General features: G+C 41.3%; 1 protein-coding gene across 14 annotated transcripts in view; it reads right to left on the bottom strand.

The window, feature by feature from the left end:
• AAK1 (AP2 associated kinase 1) overlaps nucleotides 1–17,679 on the bottom strand; it is a 160,348-nt gene extending 142,669 nt beyond the window's left edge. For 5 of the 14 annotated variants that reach the window (XM_014540946.1, XM_005867801.2, XM_014540949.1 and 2 more), the window contains exon 1: nucleotides 17,034–17,679. In XM_014540946.1, coding sequence (XP_014396432.1) covers nucleotides 17,034–17,196 — 163 coding nt within the window. In that variant the 5' untranslated portion in view covers nucleotides 17,197–17,679. The remainder of the gene's footprint in view (nucleotides 1–17,033) is intronic. The other 9 variants (XM_005867809.2, XM_005867810.2, XM_014540947.1 and 6 more) reach the window with 3 other exon arrangements.
• Between the last annotated feature and the right edge of the window lie 23 nt (nucleotides 17,680–17,702).

The raw sequence follows: 17,702 nt of genomic DNA, 5'->3' as shown, positions 1-17,702 counted from the left end.
TGTTTCTCTCTCATTGATGTTTCTAACTCTCTATTCCTCTCCCTTCCTCTCTGTAAAAAATCCATAAAATATATTTTAAAAAAATAAAAATAAAAATCATCATTCTCCCCTTTAAAAAAACACACAAAACAATAACAATTTAGCTCCAGAATCCAGCCAAAAGAAATATCACCCAAATTGCTTTGACCTGCTCCTGCATCAGCCAAGATCATTTACATCACCAGCTTTCTGTCGCCACATTTTCCTACACCTCAAGAACCTCAGGGTAGGTCAGAATGTCCCTTGTTCTCCTAAATTGATTTCAGATCATTACTTCTTGCTTTTTCATTACTCCTTGTCTCCCTTCCTACTCATTTCCCAACATTCACTGAAGCCTTTAGCATTCCAGCGTCCTCTCTGCCATAATTCCTGCCATGATCCTGGGTGGTTTCAAAATCCACAAGGATGATTCATTCCTATACTTCAATCTCTAAATTTCTTCACTACAATGACCTCTGGTCTTCTCAACCACCTACATCCATAGCTACACCCTAGACCTTGTCAACACAAATCTTAAATGTCAATCGTTCACCTTCTGACACAACTCCAGGCCTTCAGTTCTCTCATGCCTCACTCTGGCCTGATCTGTTCTTCAAACTCATCCATCCACCAAGCTCTGACTGTATTTCCTCCCAATCAATCAACCTGCTCCTTAGAGGGCCTTCTCTTACCAATCTGATCCCATGGTTGACAATCTGGACTTCCCCTTTGATTCCTTTGCACTTGTGGCCTCCCATCACATCTATCCAACCATGAATCAATACAAAATCCACCTATTTTGCTCATAACCCAAATCTCCTGCGTTCTACCAGAAAAAAAAAATCAAACAGCCTTGCAAAATTGCATCAAGTCAATTCATAGTCTTTATCCTGGCCTGGGTCCTTTACTTGTCCTTGGATAGCTCTGAATCCCAAACCTCTCAACAACTAACCCAAACCTTCAAGATTCTCTTCAGCCCCATACTCACCATTACCTTCAGCAGAATACCTTGCCTCCTTATTCCAAAAAACTGAGGGCATCTGCCATTACTACTTTCAAATTTCTATCTCCCCACACACCCCCAGCCTTCCCAGCACAAACCTATCTATATCCACACTGATCCATTTATCTCCTCTCTGTCTCAACAGTGAAATTTCCTCCTTATCCAACGACCGGTCTTGACCCCACTCATTCATTCACCTATTTCATCAACAAATAGTTACTGCTTACTCTGTAGCAGCTATGATTCTAGGCCTGTGAACAAAACAGACAAGCTCAGAAAGTTTACATTCTAAAGAAGGGAGACAACAAACACAATAAGTAAATTATAGAGCATATAAAGGCAGGAAAGAGGAATAAGGAGAGCTGGTGGAAGGGAGGGGTTGAAATTTCTAATAAAATAGCCAAAAGGACTCTCTGAGAAGGTGACATTTAAGCAAAATGGGTGAGGAAGAGCAAGTTTTGGGGCTACTTAGAGGAAGAGTATTGCAGGCAAGGGAACAGTAAGTACAAAACCCTGAGGGGGAGGCATGAACTCACCCTGCTTTAACCCTTTGAGTGCCAACCAATGTCCTAGAAACTATGCTAAAATTGCCAAGGCATTTTTGCTGATTTTACAGCAGTTTAGGGAAAAAATTATGAATCACAAGTAAATGAAGTTACATATTCAAAAACTTAAGGAAACCTTTACTACATTGACATATTTAGCAATATCATCATCACTAATAAAAGCAGACTTAGAACTGGACGCCATTTAGAAGCTTTGATAGCGCTCCCGGCACTTTTGGCGAAAGACAAGAGGAAGAGCGCAATCGCGCTCCCCGGCACTCAAGGGGTTAAGGAACCACAAGGAAGCCAGTATGGATAGAGTGCAATAACCAAAGAGGAGAGTAATAAACTAGAAAAGAAATAACTGTGGGCCAGAGCACAGCACTTTCTATGCCCACACCAGGACTTACTTTCAGTGAGATGCAGAGTCACTACTGAGGTTCTGAGCAGAGGAATAACATGGATTGATGTGCATTTTAAAGATCATTCTGGCTTTTGTGTTGAGAGGAGACTGAGGAGGCACAGGTGAAAGAAATGGCTAGTATAATCCTGGCCAACAATAGTTTGACCCAGGGAGACAATGGTAGAGGAAGTTAGAAATGGTTGGAATTTGGGTGTAGTATAAATGCAGAACAATAAGGATTTTTTGATAAACTAGATGACAGGTAAAGGTTATTGGTCTGAGAATATGGAAGGACCCAATTAAATGACTGGAGGAAAGGTTTTTGACCTGAGTAACTATTGCAATTCATCTCCCTCAGTCTCCTCTGGAACCTCACTCAATTAAGGAAACTACCCTCACTCTTGTTTTAATATTTCTATCTCTATCTCTAACTCTATCTCTTTCACCTTCTCCTGGTGCCTCTGTATCAGCCTATTAATATGCTCAAGCATCTCTTGATCTAGCTGCCACACTACCTCTCCTTTTCTCCTTATTTTCACTTCTCAAAGAAATAGTCTAGATTTGCTGCTCCCACTCATCAACTCACCATTCTTCTGAAACTGCTCTGGCAGAGGCCAATGCCACTCCATTGCCCAATCCAGATGTTTTCCAGGTTTTGGTTTTTTTGTGTTTTTTTAAATTTTATTTTTAATATATTTTAGAGGAAGGGAGGGGGATAGAGAGAAACATCGGATCAGCTGCCTCCTGCACGCCCCCACTGGGCATTTGCCCGCAACCAAGGCACATGCCCTTGACCCAAATCGAACCTGGGACCCTTCAGTCTGCAGGCTGACTCTCTATCCACTGAGCCAAACCGGGTAGGGCTGTTTTTATTTTTTTCACAGAGAGGAAGGGAGAGGGAGAAAGAGATAGAAACATCAATGATGAGAGAGAATCATTGGTCAGCTGCCTCCTGCCCTCCCCTGACTGGGGATTGAGCCCGCAACCTCAGCATGTGCCCTGACCTGGAATTGAACCATGACCTCCTGGTTCATGGGTCAAGGCTCAACCACTTAGCAATACCAGCTGGGCTGTTTTCGTTTTTATCCTACTTTATGAGATGACCACTCTGAAGCAGCTGATCCTCTTCCTTACTCCAACTTAGTCCCATGTGTGCAAGACACTGCAGTTTGTTGACTATCTTTGCACCTCTCTGGGTAGTCTTTCTCTGTCTTTTAAGGGCTCTCCTTACTAAGCTATCCCTTAAATGTTACTAAATCTCAATTCCACTCAAGCCCATTGCTCTTCTTACTCTTGACTCTTCAAACTTGAGTACAAGTATCTCTGCATAAACAGCTTCAAATAAACCAATTTCATAATATTTAACTTCCCTAGGTATTCTTTCCTAAAAATAATCTGTCTAAGTTCCTCAAAGCCCTTATTCCCCTTTACCACAAATAAATAACTTTTTAAAAGGTACACCCTTCACCCAATTCTCACTGTGGTGCATACCCCAGAGTGTGAAAAACACCAGAGCTGTGTATAAACCCACAGGATTTCCTGTATTTCTCTGACACATACATTTCTGTAAGGATGAAGAATGGTGTTATATGCTTCATCACAGAAATGTGATATATTTGTCCATGTTGGGATGTTCTTAATTCAGGTATATAGTACAATAAGGTGGTAGGAGTAAAGACAATTTAACAGACCCCAAATGAGATGAGCAGAAGCAGAGATCCAGTGGAGACCCAGCAGTCAACCCACAGAATTATGTAATAAATCGTTGTTGTTTTAAGCCATTGGGTTATAGGGCAGCAAGAGATAACCTAAACACACTACAAACTGAGCATATTAAACTCATTATCTTCCCTCGTTACAACTGTCTTCTCTCTTTCAATCTTTCTTCTCTTCTTGAATAATACAGCTCACTTAGTGTCACTACTATCTCATGTACCTGGGCACTCAAACTAGAAACCTGTTATCACTCTTGATTCCAGACTCTTATTCAACCTCTAAAATCCAGTAAAGGACCAAATCCCAACGATATGACCTCCTAAATATTCGTCTGCGCTCTTCTCTCTCTTATTACCACTCTGCCAGTCAGATCCTCACTGTCTTTAACCTGGATCATGGCAACATCCTCCTAAATGCTCTAGACTCAGCTCCCTAATGTCATCCTCCACAAATCTAACTAAACTGCAAATGTGACCATACCATCTCCCTCTTAAAACTCTAAATGGCTTCCTTATTGCTTAAAAAGAAATTTCAGGCTCACAGGGTCTCTGTGATCTAGGCTCTGTATTTCTCCTTGGACCTTACAAAGTATGATGCAAACAAAAATCATAAAGGAAAAGCTGACATATTTGATTGCATAAAAATTAAAAATATCTGACTGGTCAGTGTGGCTCAGTAATTGAGTGTCGACCTATGAATCACAGGTGGATTCCTGGTCAGGGCACATGCCTGAGTTGCGGTCTTGATTCCAGTCAGGGCTGTACAGGAAGCAGCCAATCAATGATTCTCTCTCATCATTGATGTTTCTACCTCTCTTTTCCTCTCCCTCCCTCTCTAAAATCAATAAAAATATTTTTTTAAAAATTAAAAATATCTGCAAAACCCCAACTTAATAAGGTAAATGACAAAATAGGAGGAAATATGCTATATATAGACTAAGACCTTCAATATGTAAAGAACGTCTATGAATCATTAAAAAAGATGAATGCCCTAACAGGAATACGAGCAAATAAACATAAACAAAGAATTCACCATAGAAGAAATATAAAAGATAGATATATAGAGAGAAAGAGGGAAGAAAGAAGAAAGAAAGAACAAACAAACGAACAAATCCAACCTCATAAACAAGAAACACTCTGGTGGAAGTATATATTGGTTTAATCTTTCTGGAGGCTATTTGTAGCATGTATCAAAAGCTAAAATATGTATATCTTTTGATCCAGACATTTCACATTCAGAAATTTATTCTAAGGAATAGAACAAGTACTCAAAGACTTAAAAATACATGTGGTTGTTTTGTAATAGCCATAAATAACCCAAATGTCTAGCCCTGGCAGATGGCTGAGTTGGTTGGAGCGATGTCCATACACCAAAAAGGTTGTGGGTTGGATCCCTGGACAGGAAACATATGGGAGGCAACCAAAATATGTTTCTCTCTCATCATTGGTGTTTCTATCTCTCTCTTCATCTCCCTTCCTCTCTGAAAGCAATAAAAATATATTTTAAAAATAATGATAATAATAATAAATATCAAATGGTAACTCATTATCTCTCAGAACTCAACCTTTCTAAAACATGAGTATAACAAACTCTTACCTGTCACAGCAGCTCATGTACTTTAATCATAGACAAGACCCTCAAACTGTCACTAAGCCTCTTTATTATTAACCACAGTTCTAACAAACTTAGTCATCTATTTTCAAATCCACAGATTAAAAGAGGCAAATTAGAGAAGCACTAATTCAGGAAGGCACATGGACAGCAGCAAGAAGTGACAGCTGACATTCTCATAAGAAAGGAACCAGAAGACACTATAAAACACAAACATGAAATTCAAAAAGCACAGTAACTCGGGGCCATTTTATTCAGGAGCAAACTGTCTTACCCATATCAAGCACACATCCTATTCACTCTATAACAAAATGACATTCTAATAACAATGAATTTGAAAAATAAAAGAGCAGTAAGATATTAGAATTGGAAAGAGACTTCACCATCATCTAGTCCTCATTTTACAGATGGAACCTAATTGTCAAAGTTGGGAAGCAATTTGTCCAGAGGACAGAGCATGGTGGTCAACAACAGATTCAGATCAGGAGTACTTTCCACCTATGTTATGCTGCCTCTGTAGCATTTAATCTAGAAAACAGAAAATATATACTATATTTACAAAAAAAAAACAAACCCTATCCAAAATAGTATATATTTCAAAATTGATTAAACCTCATGGGTCAGAAAAACCTCTTTCCATGATGAGTCATATCAAACGGTCTCTCCATATGACCAAGCCATTCTCTGTCAGTTCTTCTCTCCTTAAACTTAAGGAACTCCTTCACATCCTTCACTATACTCTTTAAACCCCCAATTCAACTCCCAGCCTGCAGTATTCAATAGAAAACAGAAGCCATGAAGCAAGAACTCTCTCAACTTACCAAACCCCATCAATTTCTTTTTTGTACCCATTCTTGCTCCTCTTTCTTCCAGGTCAGTTAATAAAGTGATCTTTCTCCTGTCCAAAGTCATATCCTCCACCTGAGCTCATGATCCCATCCATCACCTGCCATCACCTCCTCAGCACTATTCCATCAAGAATCGCCCCCCCCCCAATACTGTATCTCTAAACTCCTCCTCTCTGTTTAATGTACTCAATATTCCACCATTAAAAATAATAAATTCCTCCCTGACTCAGTGTTCACCCCACTTCCCATTCACTCATTTCACTGTTACCTGGACTTCGCTCCATTGCTTCACTTACACACTGCTCTAACAAAAGTCATGAATAATCTCTATATTTCCAAATCCAATAACCCTTTCTAACTTTTAACCCTCCCCTAGTATCCACACCCTCCCTTTTTTCTTTTTCTTTTTTTCTGGTGCAAAAGGAAAGAGGTTTATTCAGGTGCCATGACCTAGGAGATGGTGGATTCCCATCTCAAAGACCATCCATACCTTCCTTCCTTTAAATCTATTTAATATTCATTTTCATCATTCCCTCTCTCCTGATTCTACATGTATGTCTTTGATCATTCCTTCTGTCTTCTTCATGTGCTCATTCATTCATTCAACTGGTTTTCACTGAGCTCCTCAAATGTGCCAGGCACTACACTAGATACTAGGGATATAGCAATAAAGTGAATCAAGGTCTCTGCTTTTATGAAGGTGAAATTCTAGTAGAGAGAGATAAACAATAAGATGAAAACCAGTTGACACATGCTAACTGGCAAAATAAAACATTATGGATTCCTTATATTGGATGGTCAAGGAAGGCTTTTCTGAGGTGAGATTTAAATAAGATCTGAACAGGGAGAAACAGGTGCCTATCTATAGTCTAAGACAGCCGTGGGCAAACTACGGCCCTTGGGCCGGATCCGGCCCGTTTGAAATGAATAAAACTAAAAAAAAAAAAAAAAAGACCGTACCCTTTTATGTAATGATGTTTACTTTGAATTTATATTAGTTCACACAAACACTCCATCCATGCTTTTGTTCCGGCCCTCCGGTCCAGTTTAAGAACCCATTGTGGCCCTCAAGTCAAAAAGTTTGCCCACCCCTGGGACTCTAAGAGCTACATTCAGTGATCAATTTTAGATACCACTTCTGTAGATTCAACTTATGACTGAGCTGCAAGAGCCATATGGATGAGCTTTTAAAAACCATATTCACCTTGCCCTGGCTGGCATTGCTCAGTGGTTAGACTGTCCAAGCCCTCACACTGAAGGGTCATGGGTTTGATTCCAGGGCAAGGACATACAGGAGTTGCAGGTTCGATCTCAGCCCTGGTCAGGGCACATGTGGGAGGCAACCAATCGATGTGAGATTGATGTTTCTATCTCTACCTCTCTCCCTCCCTTTCACTCTCTCTAAAAATCAATGGGAAAAAAAATATCCTCGAGTGAGGATTAACAAAACATATCCTCCTTGATAAATTAAAAGTCTCATGTCCTCTCCCCACCCCACCTCCTTTATATGCCTCCTAAGAGGGTATACCAGTGCTCTCCATCCTCGTTGAGGTTCTCTCCTTTCCAGATTGGACCTGAGTTTTGTCTGTGCTTTTCAATTTATATATTCCCCCTCCTATCTATTTCCCCTGCTCCCATGCTCACAATCCCAAATACATGTTGAGAATCACTGCCCTAATTTCCTGTGGGTCAATAATCATCACAAGCTAGAAAATATTTGAATTTTTGATACCTGACCTAATAATTTCCTTCATCTTCACAATACTGCATTTAAATCATTTTAGAATTCCTTTACATAGTTAATTGTACCTTTTATCTCTATTTTTGAGATTTATAGTATTAGGTTCCCATAACTGAATCCAATCAATAAAGAGAAATTTACATGTTTTTCTGGAAGGTGTTCCACTTAGCTTTGAATTTTGTTATTTTCAATTTTACCAAAAACCTAGAAGATTCGATAGTTCTTATCATTGTAATAGTGTCCCAAACATAAATCTACTATATTATTGAAATAGGGATAAGAGATGTCTGTAGGTTTCAAATCTGTCTGGTCTCTAGTGTCTGGTCAGTGGATCTGAATTAGTACTGATTTAATGTATTATTCATTCATTAATTTATTCTCCAGTACCCATTGTTACACTGTTCAAATTTAAGAGTCCTGAACTGGAAACAAAATAAATCTAAGGTCCATACCCTGCCCCTAAGAACCAATTATCTAACCCTAGAAAGTAGATACAAATGAAATAGCTAAATAGCAAAATAAAACTTTGAGATTATGGGCACAAAACAGTCAACATAGCCAAGCAAGAATGACAGGAATCCAAAGGACAAGAGGATAAATGGATCACTTTGGCAGGTGTGGTGAGTACTGTGGTTAGGCAGGACAAAGGTTAGGTGGGATAAAGATAGGTGGGTGGGGAAAGAGAGCATATCCCAGGTGCAGGGAACAATATGAGTAAAGCATTGGAAAGAACTAAACACATGGTGCATGGGTGAAGAGGAGGGCATCGGCCTGAATGAAGCAGAAGACCTGTGTTAGAGCACCAGGATTTGAAGATGGAAAGGCAGCTGGGGTCAGATATTCCTCAGGGACAGGGACACCCATCATAACTAATAGCAACTTGATAGGTTGGGGAAATTTTCCTAACACGGTTGGCTTTCAAACAGGAAAAAAAAAAATCAAACCACAATACCTATCTGAGATTCTTCTCCTTATTCTTCATTCTGGGTTTTATGATACTAGATAGATAGATAGATAGATAGCCTTTGATATTTATATCCAAGACTCCAGCTTCTCCAGTTTATACACAGCAAAACAAATACTGCCTGATAAAAACAAAATTCACACACCCAAATATTAAGAGTTATCATTTACAGACTGCTAACTATATGCTAGACTCTATGCAAAGTGCTTCGCATAATTTCATCTAATCCTTACAACTACCCCCAGTTATTACCCGCATTTTATAAATGAGAAACCTGGGTCTCAGTAAGTTGCCAACATCACAGGGCCAGGTCCAAGATTCAAGCCATGGGCTGCCTACCTCCAATTCTCATGCTTTTAAAGCACCACACTCCGTGCTAACTTTGAAAGTCTTCTCCGAAGGAGAACATCATAGTGCTCCCTTTATCCCAGGGGAAGAAAGACAGTACTGCATTTCAGGTTTTCCCCAATCATTTCCGAGTTACACCTTCTGCTCAAACCAAGAGTCTTTCCATTGCTAAAAGGCCAGGTACAATTATTTCTTCCAACACTTCCCACCACGTCACCACCAAGATTCCCAGACTTCTAAAAATAGTAGAGGACAAACAAAGATCTGAAGAACGGGGTGGACTACCAAACCAGTAAGATAATCAGCACTTCCTGAACCAACAAGATTCACTAACCAGGGAAAAATATGAGTCAAAGGTACAAGCTGGAATCCTGCCACCTCTGTAAATGTAGCTCAGGCCCCAATCCTCCAAGAAGAGCCCAACTGATAGGAAGAAAGGGTAATTTATCAAGAGTAATAAGGTCTCCATTTTGCTCACAAATTCATGCTCAGTACCAGAGGCACAATAGTCAATCTCTCATCCTAAAGGTCCCAGCACAAGAACTGCAAGCATCCTTAAAAACAGGCAACAAATTATATAGCCTTATACTGCTTTCTTCAAGATTCAAGTCCTAGATGAAAGGCATCATATTGAAGGCCATTTTAATTACAAATGACAATTTAACATCAATGCTATGCTTGGCCTTCTATTATAATAATATAGGGATGCCATAAACTCTTTCATCCAATAATCTCTCAGCTCTTCAGAAATCATAAATAACAAAGCTTCAATTGGCATTGCTATCCATCATCTGCCAAGGTTAACTCAAGCCCAAGGAGAAAACTGACCAGCTCAAGCTCATTCACTCACAGCACACCTCAAATGAAATTCCAAATTTTTACTCTTTCAACTTTATTCCACCCTGAGGAACCCGCCCTCTGCCAAGGTGGAAGTCTCACTTATAGGACTCCTCTTTCCTAACAATTGTCTGTAACTCAACAGAACAGAGGTTGTTTAGAGTATACATAATAGACTAAATAATAATAAAGATAACAGACTAAAAATAACAAAGAAAATAATGGAGAGAGAAAGTGGGCACAAAATGCTGCAGCCACTGTTGCCTTAATGTGCAAATATTCGTTATTCCTGAGTGATTCAAAATCATATAGAATGAATAGGCTTTTTTGCTTTGGGTATAAACACAGAACATATGATTTATTTATGAAGGCAGTTTTGTTCCTCAAAAGAGACCAAAGATGTTGCAATACTTGCTTCAACTTTACTAAGAATATAACCTATGCAAATGTGCTGAACTCAATCTTCCCTAAAACAAGGTTCCTCGAAGAAGAGAGTCTTAAGATTGTTAAGAGCAACCCATCTTCACAAAGTCTTTCCTAACCATTTCAGTCCTCACTGATCTCCTTCCCCTCAATCCTTCCAGAATTGGAGACTACACCATACACCCCAACATTCCAATAGTTATTATCTTGTAAGGTGCACTTAATTTCTTGTGTGTTGATCGTCATGTCAACTAGGAGGGCAGGAGTCAAGTCTTCTATTACTTCTCCATTTGTCATGGCAAGATCATTTAAATAGCCACTGGTGGCTCATATGACTACTTTATTGGACAGCACATCCCTGGACCAGTAATAGATAACCACTATCTCAAAACATATAGCTCCCAGCAAGCAGTGCACTTTCTGCTTTTGTGTCTTTGGCCATGTTATTCTCTCTGCCTAGAATGTTCTCTCAACCTTGTCCACCTAGTAATAAATTCTTATTTTTGAAGACATACCTCAAATATCACCTTTCTTTAGCTCTCCCTAACTACTCCTCATCCCATAAAATTAGTTGCTCCCTCATATCTATTCCCCTAGGCCTTTTACATCCTTAGAGCTATTTGCTCATGTGTCTGAAGCTCTACAACCGTGAGCTTAAGGCAAAGCAATGGCTTATCATTGTATGATGTCCAGCACATTAGTGAGTGCTCAATAAAAGTTACCAAATGTGGCAATGAATGAACCAACAAACCCTGATCTCCCAATTTATACTGCAGTGTTCCTTCCACTGCACCAAAAAATGGCTCCACAAAAGTAGACTGAAAGCTACTCTTTGCTACTTCCAAGTGCTAGATGCTATTCAATAGATAATACCACTTCTATTATTATCGTTTGGCTCTTTCAGATACCGATGTCGCAATTATTTCTTAAACAGTTCAGAAAGCGCTTATCCTTTGAAGAGTACAAGATGAAGGTAGATGATGGTGTTGGTCCCCTTTCTTTTTTTGTTTTTGTTTTTGAGTGGTTTGTTGTTGTTAATCCTCACCCTAGGATATTTTTCCATCGATTTTTAGAGAGAGTGGAAGGGACAGGGAGAGATAGGGAGAAACATCAATGTGAGAGACACACACATCGATTCGTTTGCCTACAGCTGACCCAGGCTGGGGATCAAGCCTGCAACCCAGGTGCATGCCCTGGATCAAAATCGAACCCACTACCCTTTTAGTCTGTGGGCCAAACTAGCTAGGGCAGTCCCCTCTCTTAAGTGTCAACTTTCAAATACTACAAGTTCAAATGATTGCAGTAATATTTTTTCATATGCACCTTATTAATATTTATCAAGCTTTTTCTAGGTACTCTATATGCAGTCTCAGCTACTGAGGTACAAGTGTATGCCTCCCCCATATCCTCCCACTCAAAACCCATGTGAAACTGTTTCTCTGTTATCTCTCATTAAATGAGCATGACTTTGTTAGAAAGACCAAAGGAAAGACTCTGACCAAGCAATTGCTTATTCTGGATTTCACTTATGAATTCTAGATTTGGCTATATTTAGCAAAGCTGTAATTGTCATCATGCCTGAAACCAGGAAGAAGACACCATTCACAAACCACCCCCTGAAAATCTGCAGTTGCCACTAAAAAAACCAGACTTCCCAGCAAGGCAAAGACATCTGAAGTGGGAAGGATTAAATTGGTGTTTTCGTCACGAGAAGGCCTCAAGATGCTTCTAACTAACCTCTCTGCCTGGTACTGAAGCTCTCCAGAACCTTATTTCCTTTTCTTCTCTCTCCAACATACCTTCTGCTCTGGTCAAACATTGTCATTTTCTCCCCTGACAACTCCTTTCTGAAACAGTGGTCATCTCACTCCCTGACCTGCTTCTGCTTCAACCTTGGGCTTTTCTTTGAACCTTCAGGACCACTCCTTGCCCCACAATTAGGTGAGGCCCAGAGGAGAGCAGTGCTTACTAGATACCTATTCAATAGTTACTCAAAAGACCTAGGGCCACTGGAGAAAGCAAGCAGCAAGCATAGCCAGGGATTTGTAAAAAAAAAAAAGTTTCTTTCCACCATTCCATGTTCTTCTTCCCTTGATTCTGAAAGGGAAACTTGTACTGACCAAAATTATAACACTAGTCAGTATTCCAGGAAATCATACCATTTCACCATTGCACACTTTTGCATATGTTATTCTCTCTGCTTGCAAGACCTCAGGTAACCCTCATCTGGAACATCTTCTGGGCAATTTCCATGTTCAAATTGCACTCACCTATAAATCCTCAACCCCAAGCCATTTCTCTTTAACATCTCTTAACATCTTTTTACCCCCTAATATCCACCAAAGGCCATGCTAAATGCTGGACAATTACCTTAGGGTTATTTGTTGGTCTATATGAGCTCCGTAAGAGCTGAGCCTAAGTCTCATTCATCATGTAGCTCTGAATCTAATACAGTGCCTGCCACAAGGAAGGCACTAAGGAATGCACACTAAATGAATACATGCATGCAATATATTGACACTGCCAACATGTTATAAATATATGCCATGTATGTATCTATGTACTAGTATGCTTGATTTTCTTTAGGTGGTTTCACACACATTTTAAAACCTCATTTTCTCAGTACCTTGCGTTGTAGGTAGGAGAAATTGTCAAAGTTTACTGATTTGGAGACTTACTCAGTAATTCTCATTAGCCCTAAACCTGGATTCCTTTAATGTAGGTGAGAAACTGTCCTGAAGAGCCACCTTATATAGAACTAAAGCAGTTCTGGAATGTTGTTGTGGACACAGGAGGTATTCAACAAACATTTATTTATGGTTTAAAGCTAGATATAAGGCCTCATATAGCTAAGGAGGTGTGGATAAAAGCACAGCTTCTCATTTCTTCTTTAAGCATTGTTCCAATTTTCCCATTGAGCTCATTCTGGAAACTTAAACCAAATATTCCCTTGACATCACATGCCCATTACATCAGTCATGATCTCACATCTCGTTGTGGCATCTTTGCTGAGGAAGCTAGAAAGAAAATATTCTCCCCAGAACCCAGCCTAGAGATAACCAAATCCCTCTGAACTCATGACTTAGATAAATTCCCAAGAAATTCTTCATTTCCCAAGATAAATAAGCCCCCACTAGACTAGTTAGTGCAACTAGGCAAGCGGGGCTGATGCTGCTGATGGAGAGATGACAGGCCAGGCATTCTCCTGCCTTCCTCCAACACAGTGGTTCTCAACCTGTGGGTCGCGACCCCTTTGGGGGTCGAATGACCCCTTCACAGGGGTCGCCTAAGACCATCGGAAAACACATATAAAATTACATATTGTTTTTGTGATTAATCACTATGCTTTAATTATGTTCAATTTGTAACAATGAAAATACATCCTGCATATCAGATATTTACATTACGATTCATAACAGTAGCAAAATTAGTTATAAAGTAGCAACGAAAATAATTTTATGGTTGGGGGTCACCACAACATGAGGAACTGTATTAAAGGGTCGCGGCATTAGGAAGGTTGAGAACCACTGCTCCAACACATCCTCCTTGGGGTGCTTGCAATTCCATACTATAAGGCACAGACCAGTACTGACCCACATTAGGGGAAAAGGGATGATCAGTGGGATGTGGTGTTAATAAGTCCCTGAAGTTCCTAGCCACTGCCCTGGACACTTGATGCACAACTCTCATCAACCTCAGACAATTCTGGCTGGGCTGGTGTCCAGGTCAGCACTTGATATCTCAAACAGAAGAGGGTCCAGGAAGGAGTATGGCTACCCAAAACATCTGTTGACCCTTTGAGGAGCTAACTGCAAAGTACACCTGATTCTACCCGGGGGGGGGGGGGGGGGGGGGGGGGGGATAATTCCTGAAGACTGCTATAGCCAAACTAGCCTTCACATTGCCACCCCCAACCCCCTTTATGATGTAATGTTGCTGGTAAGTAGAGGCTACCATTTATTGAACACCTGTGGGAAAAGAAGTTAAATAATTTACATACAATGCCTCATATAATCTTCAAGACCACTCCATAGGACAGTGGTTATCAAACTTTAGCTTGCCTCAGAATCACTACAGGAACTTGTTAAAGCCCTACACTCATGGCTTATGGAGTGGGCCTGAGAATTTGCATTTCTTATAAGCTCCCAGGTAATGCTAACGCTCCTGATCCAGGCTCCATGCTTTAAGAACTGCCCATAGGAAAACAGAGATTCAAGAGAGGTTTAAAACGTCTTATCCAAGGTTTCACAGCTAGTAAAGGACAAATCCAGAATTTGAACCTAGATATGCCTGACTCTACAGTGCTGGTAACCAAACTATGGTATGTGTGAATGTTTGCCTTGTGTTCCCAAATTCACTGACAGCTCCTTAAAAGCACACATTACACTTTAGATCTTCTTATATCCATACTCTCTGAATCTAGTGGTAGGTGCTACACAAATACTTTGTATACTGGCTCCCACATAGCCACATACATCTAAGTGCCACAAATTCAAACTCAATTCCAGTCAAAGAACATAAAGAGGGCAGCACTGCCAGACCTGGTTTTACATGAGACTCTCTCTCTTGTCACTGAGTCTGTGTCCATGATGTCACCACACCTGGTTAACTCCTACTCATTCTTCAGTCAGTTACTTCCTGCAGAAAACAATTCTTGGTTCTCTAAAATTGGGGGCCACCCTAAGTTTAACTCCATTATAATTGGCTATTTTCCATCTCTCAAAGCTGGAGTTTATAAACTCCAGCATCTAGTTCTATATCCTATCCCCAGAGCCTGGCACAGTGCCTGGCACATCATAGACACTGAATTGTTTGCCGAATGAACAAATGAATGAATGAATGCAGAACTGCAAGCCCTAAGTTCCACTTTAAAATATAATGCATGATGGGCAGTTCTCAGGGATGAATTCTGGGGAGGGAAGGGCAGACTTGACAATAAAGACCAATTTTTCCTTTTCTCTTTCCCGTCACTCAGAATCTGAGAACAGGCACTGCTTAGGGTAGCACTGTCTGCAATGAGACAATATGGGAGCTGAACAAAAATGCTCCTGGGTCAGCAGAGGCCATTCTGAGAGAAGGAAAGAGCTCTGCACCCCATCATTTTCCTCCCAATTTGTCTTTCACATACTCCTCCTTTTCTCCATCCCCCTGCAGTCAAGGGCTTTGGCACAGGGATGAAAGAGACAGATCAGACTTAAGGGTGCAGATCTGGCAGCGGGCACAGAAGCATCTCCCATCCTGCACCAAAACCCACAAGGAAAGATCCAGAGGGACAGTGACTCAGGCCCCAGATTAAGTACAGCTAGAGCAGCACTGAAAATGGAAAAGAGCAACAATTTCACAAGGACGTTGTCAGACCTTTTTTAAAACGGTGTTTTTAAAGTAAGGCTTCAACCCTAACCCCAGAAAACTGGGCCCAGCTGAATCCACTGCTTAGACAAGCTGAGAGCCAAACACAGCTCCTTCCTCCTCCCAACCCACCCCCTCTGCAACACTGACCATGACAGGCATTTCCCAGGGCTGGGTTGGAACTCTTGCTTCCAGCTTAGCTTGCAAAAAGGCTCCTTCCCCAGTTAAACAGGTCCCCCACCACCACCATGTTGCAGTAATAGAGGTCTCCACCATCCCCCATCCCTTCTCAGCAGATAACACAACCTATAGCAGGTTGGCCCTATCCAATTAGTTTGAATAGCTGTGTGCCAAAGAAATTGCTGCTTTTATTAAAAATAAAAGCGCACTAAGCAGGCAATGGGCTGTAAAGAGTATGAGTCTGGCATAATTATGAAGGTCGAGGTTAAGGTTACCAAAAGAGACATACAAAGATTTCCAGAGGCCTGGGGAATAAAGATGTAGATTTAGATATAGATACGGAATTTACACAGCAAACACAGCAGATCTAAATAACATCTCCAATAGAGGAAAAGCAAAAATAAGATGCCCCTCTCAAATAATTCTTTCGGCATTAAAAAATAAAAATTTTTAACCTAAAACTGAAGGGAGGGCCTACTGACTGGTCTCAAAATAACTACATTCATTGCATGTAATTTCTGTTATCTCACCTACATCCTGGGGACCTGATTACAGTTGGGTCAGGAAACCTTGTCAAACCCACCAACAGCCTCAGCTCATGGCACTGGGAAAGTTGGGCAGAAGAAAGAGAAGGAGAAAACCCTCTCTTCAGCCCTCACATCCATTATTTCAAGTTTTAGCAGGATGACAAGCCCACCACCCTCCCCTGATGTGAAGCTTCCCAAATTCACACGTAGGTTTTCTCGTCTGATCCTCATAATTCAGTGAGACAAACAAGATTTGGTTTGTCAATGTTTTTAAAAAAAATAAACGAAAAGGCCACTGAGGTAAACAATGTCCTGCCGGACAACCTCCCCCTGCCCCCATAAACCCTGTCACTCTCAAAGCTCAGTTTTAAATTTCTCAAGGGCAATGATTCACAGGGCGAGGGAATGAGGAAGGGAGGGTCACCTGGTAAAACCCATTCATACAGGCAACAACTGGAAAAACAGAATCTTGCTGCATCAGCGCAAGATTTTCATTGAGGCGCCCGTCGTCCCACCGTACCTTCCGCCAGCACCTCGTCCACCGTGACCTGCTGCCGCCCAATGCCAAAGACCCTGCCGATGTAGCCACTGCCCAGGCCCGAGGAGCTGCCCCCTCCGCCGCTGGAGCCGGAGCCCAGGCCAGAGCCGCCCTGCTCTCGCCGGGAGTCGAAAAACTTCTTCATCTTGCGAATAGGAAGCAGTAAAACAAAAACACCGACAGCTTCTAGATTTTTTTTTTCTTTTTTAAAGAAAACAAGAGATCCAAGGATTTCTTCTCGGATTTCAGCTCGGAGAGGAGCCACCCGAATCCGGCCGTGGGGGTGGGGGCTGAGGGAGGATGCCTATAGGAATATGCGTGTCAATCGCGCGGCGGTCGGTCCCCTCCTCCTCTAGAGAATGATTCGTATAAGTTTAAACCTGTGATGACAGAGGGAGAGAGAGAGGATGAATCAGTAACACACTTAAAAAGGCAACTACTGAGTCCTACGGTCAGCACAAGCCATCATCCTGGGGAAACGCTCCATGAATTTTCTAAACGAGAAAAACGCTGGGGCTGAAAACGCGTCCCCCACCCCCAAACCAGAGACCCTGTGCCCAGGGCTCGGAAAAAGAAGGAATTCGGGCCGCCGACTCAGCCGGGCACTGCCCCCCCCTGCTCCCCGGTCTCCCCGCCGCCCCGCGAGGCAGC

This window comes from Myotis brandtii, unplaced genomic scaffold (genome assembly GCF_000412655.1).
Source record: "Myotis brandtii unplaced genomic scaffold, ASM41265v1 scaffold251, whole genome shotgun sequence".
In the NCBI taxonomy this organism is placed as follows: domain Eukaryota; kingdom Metazoa; phylum Chordata; class Mammalia; order Chiroptera; family Vespertilionidae; genus Myotis; species Myotis brandtii.
This window is presented reverse-complemented; position numbering and strand designations above follow the sequence as displayed.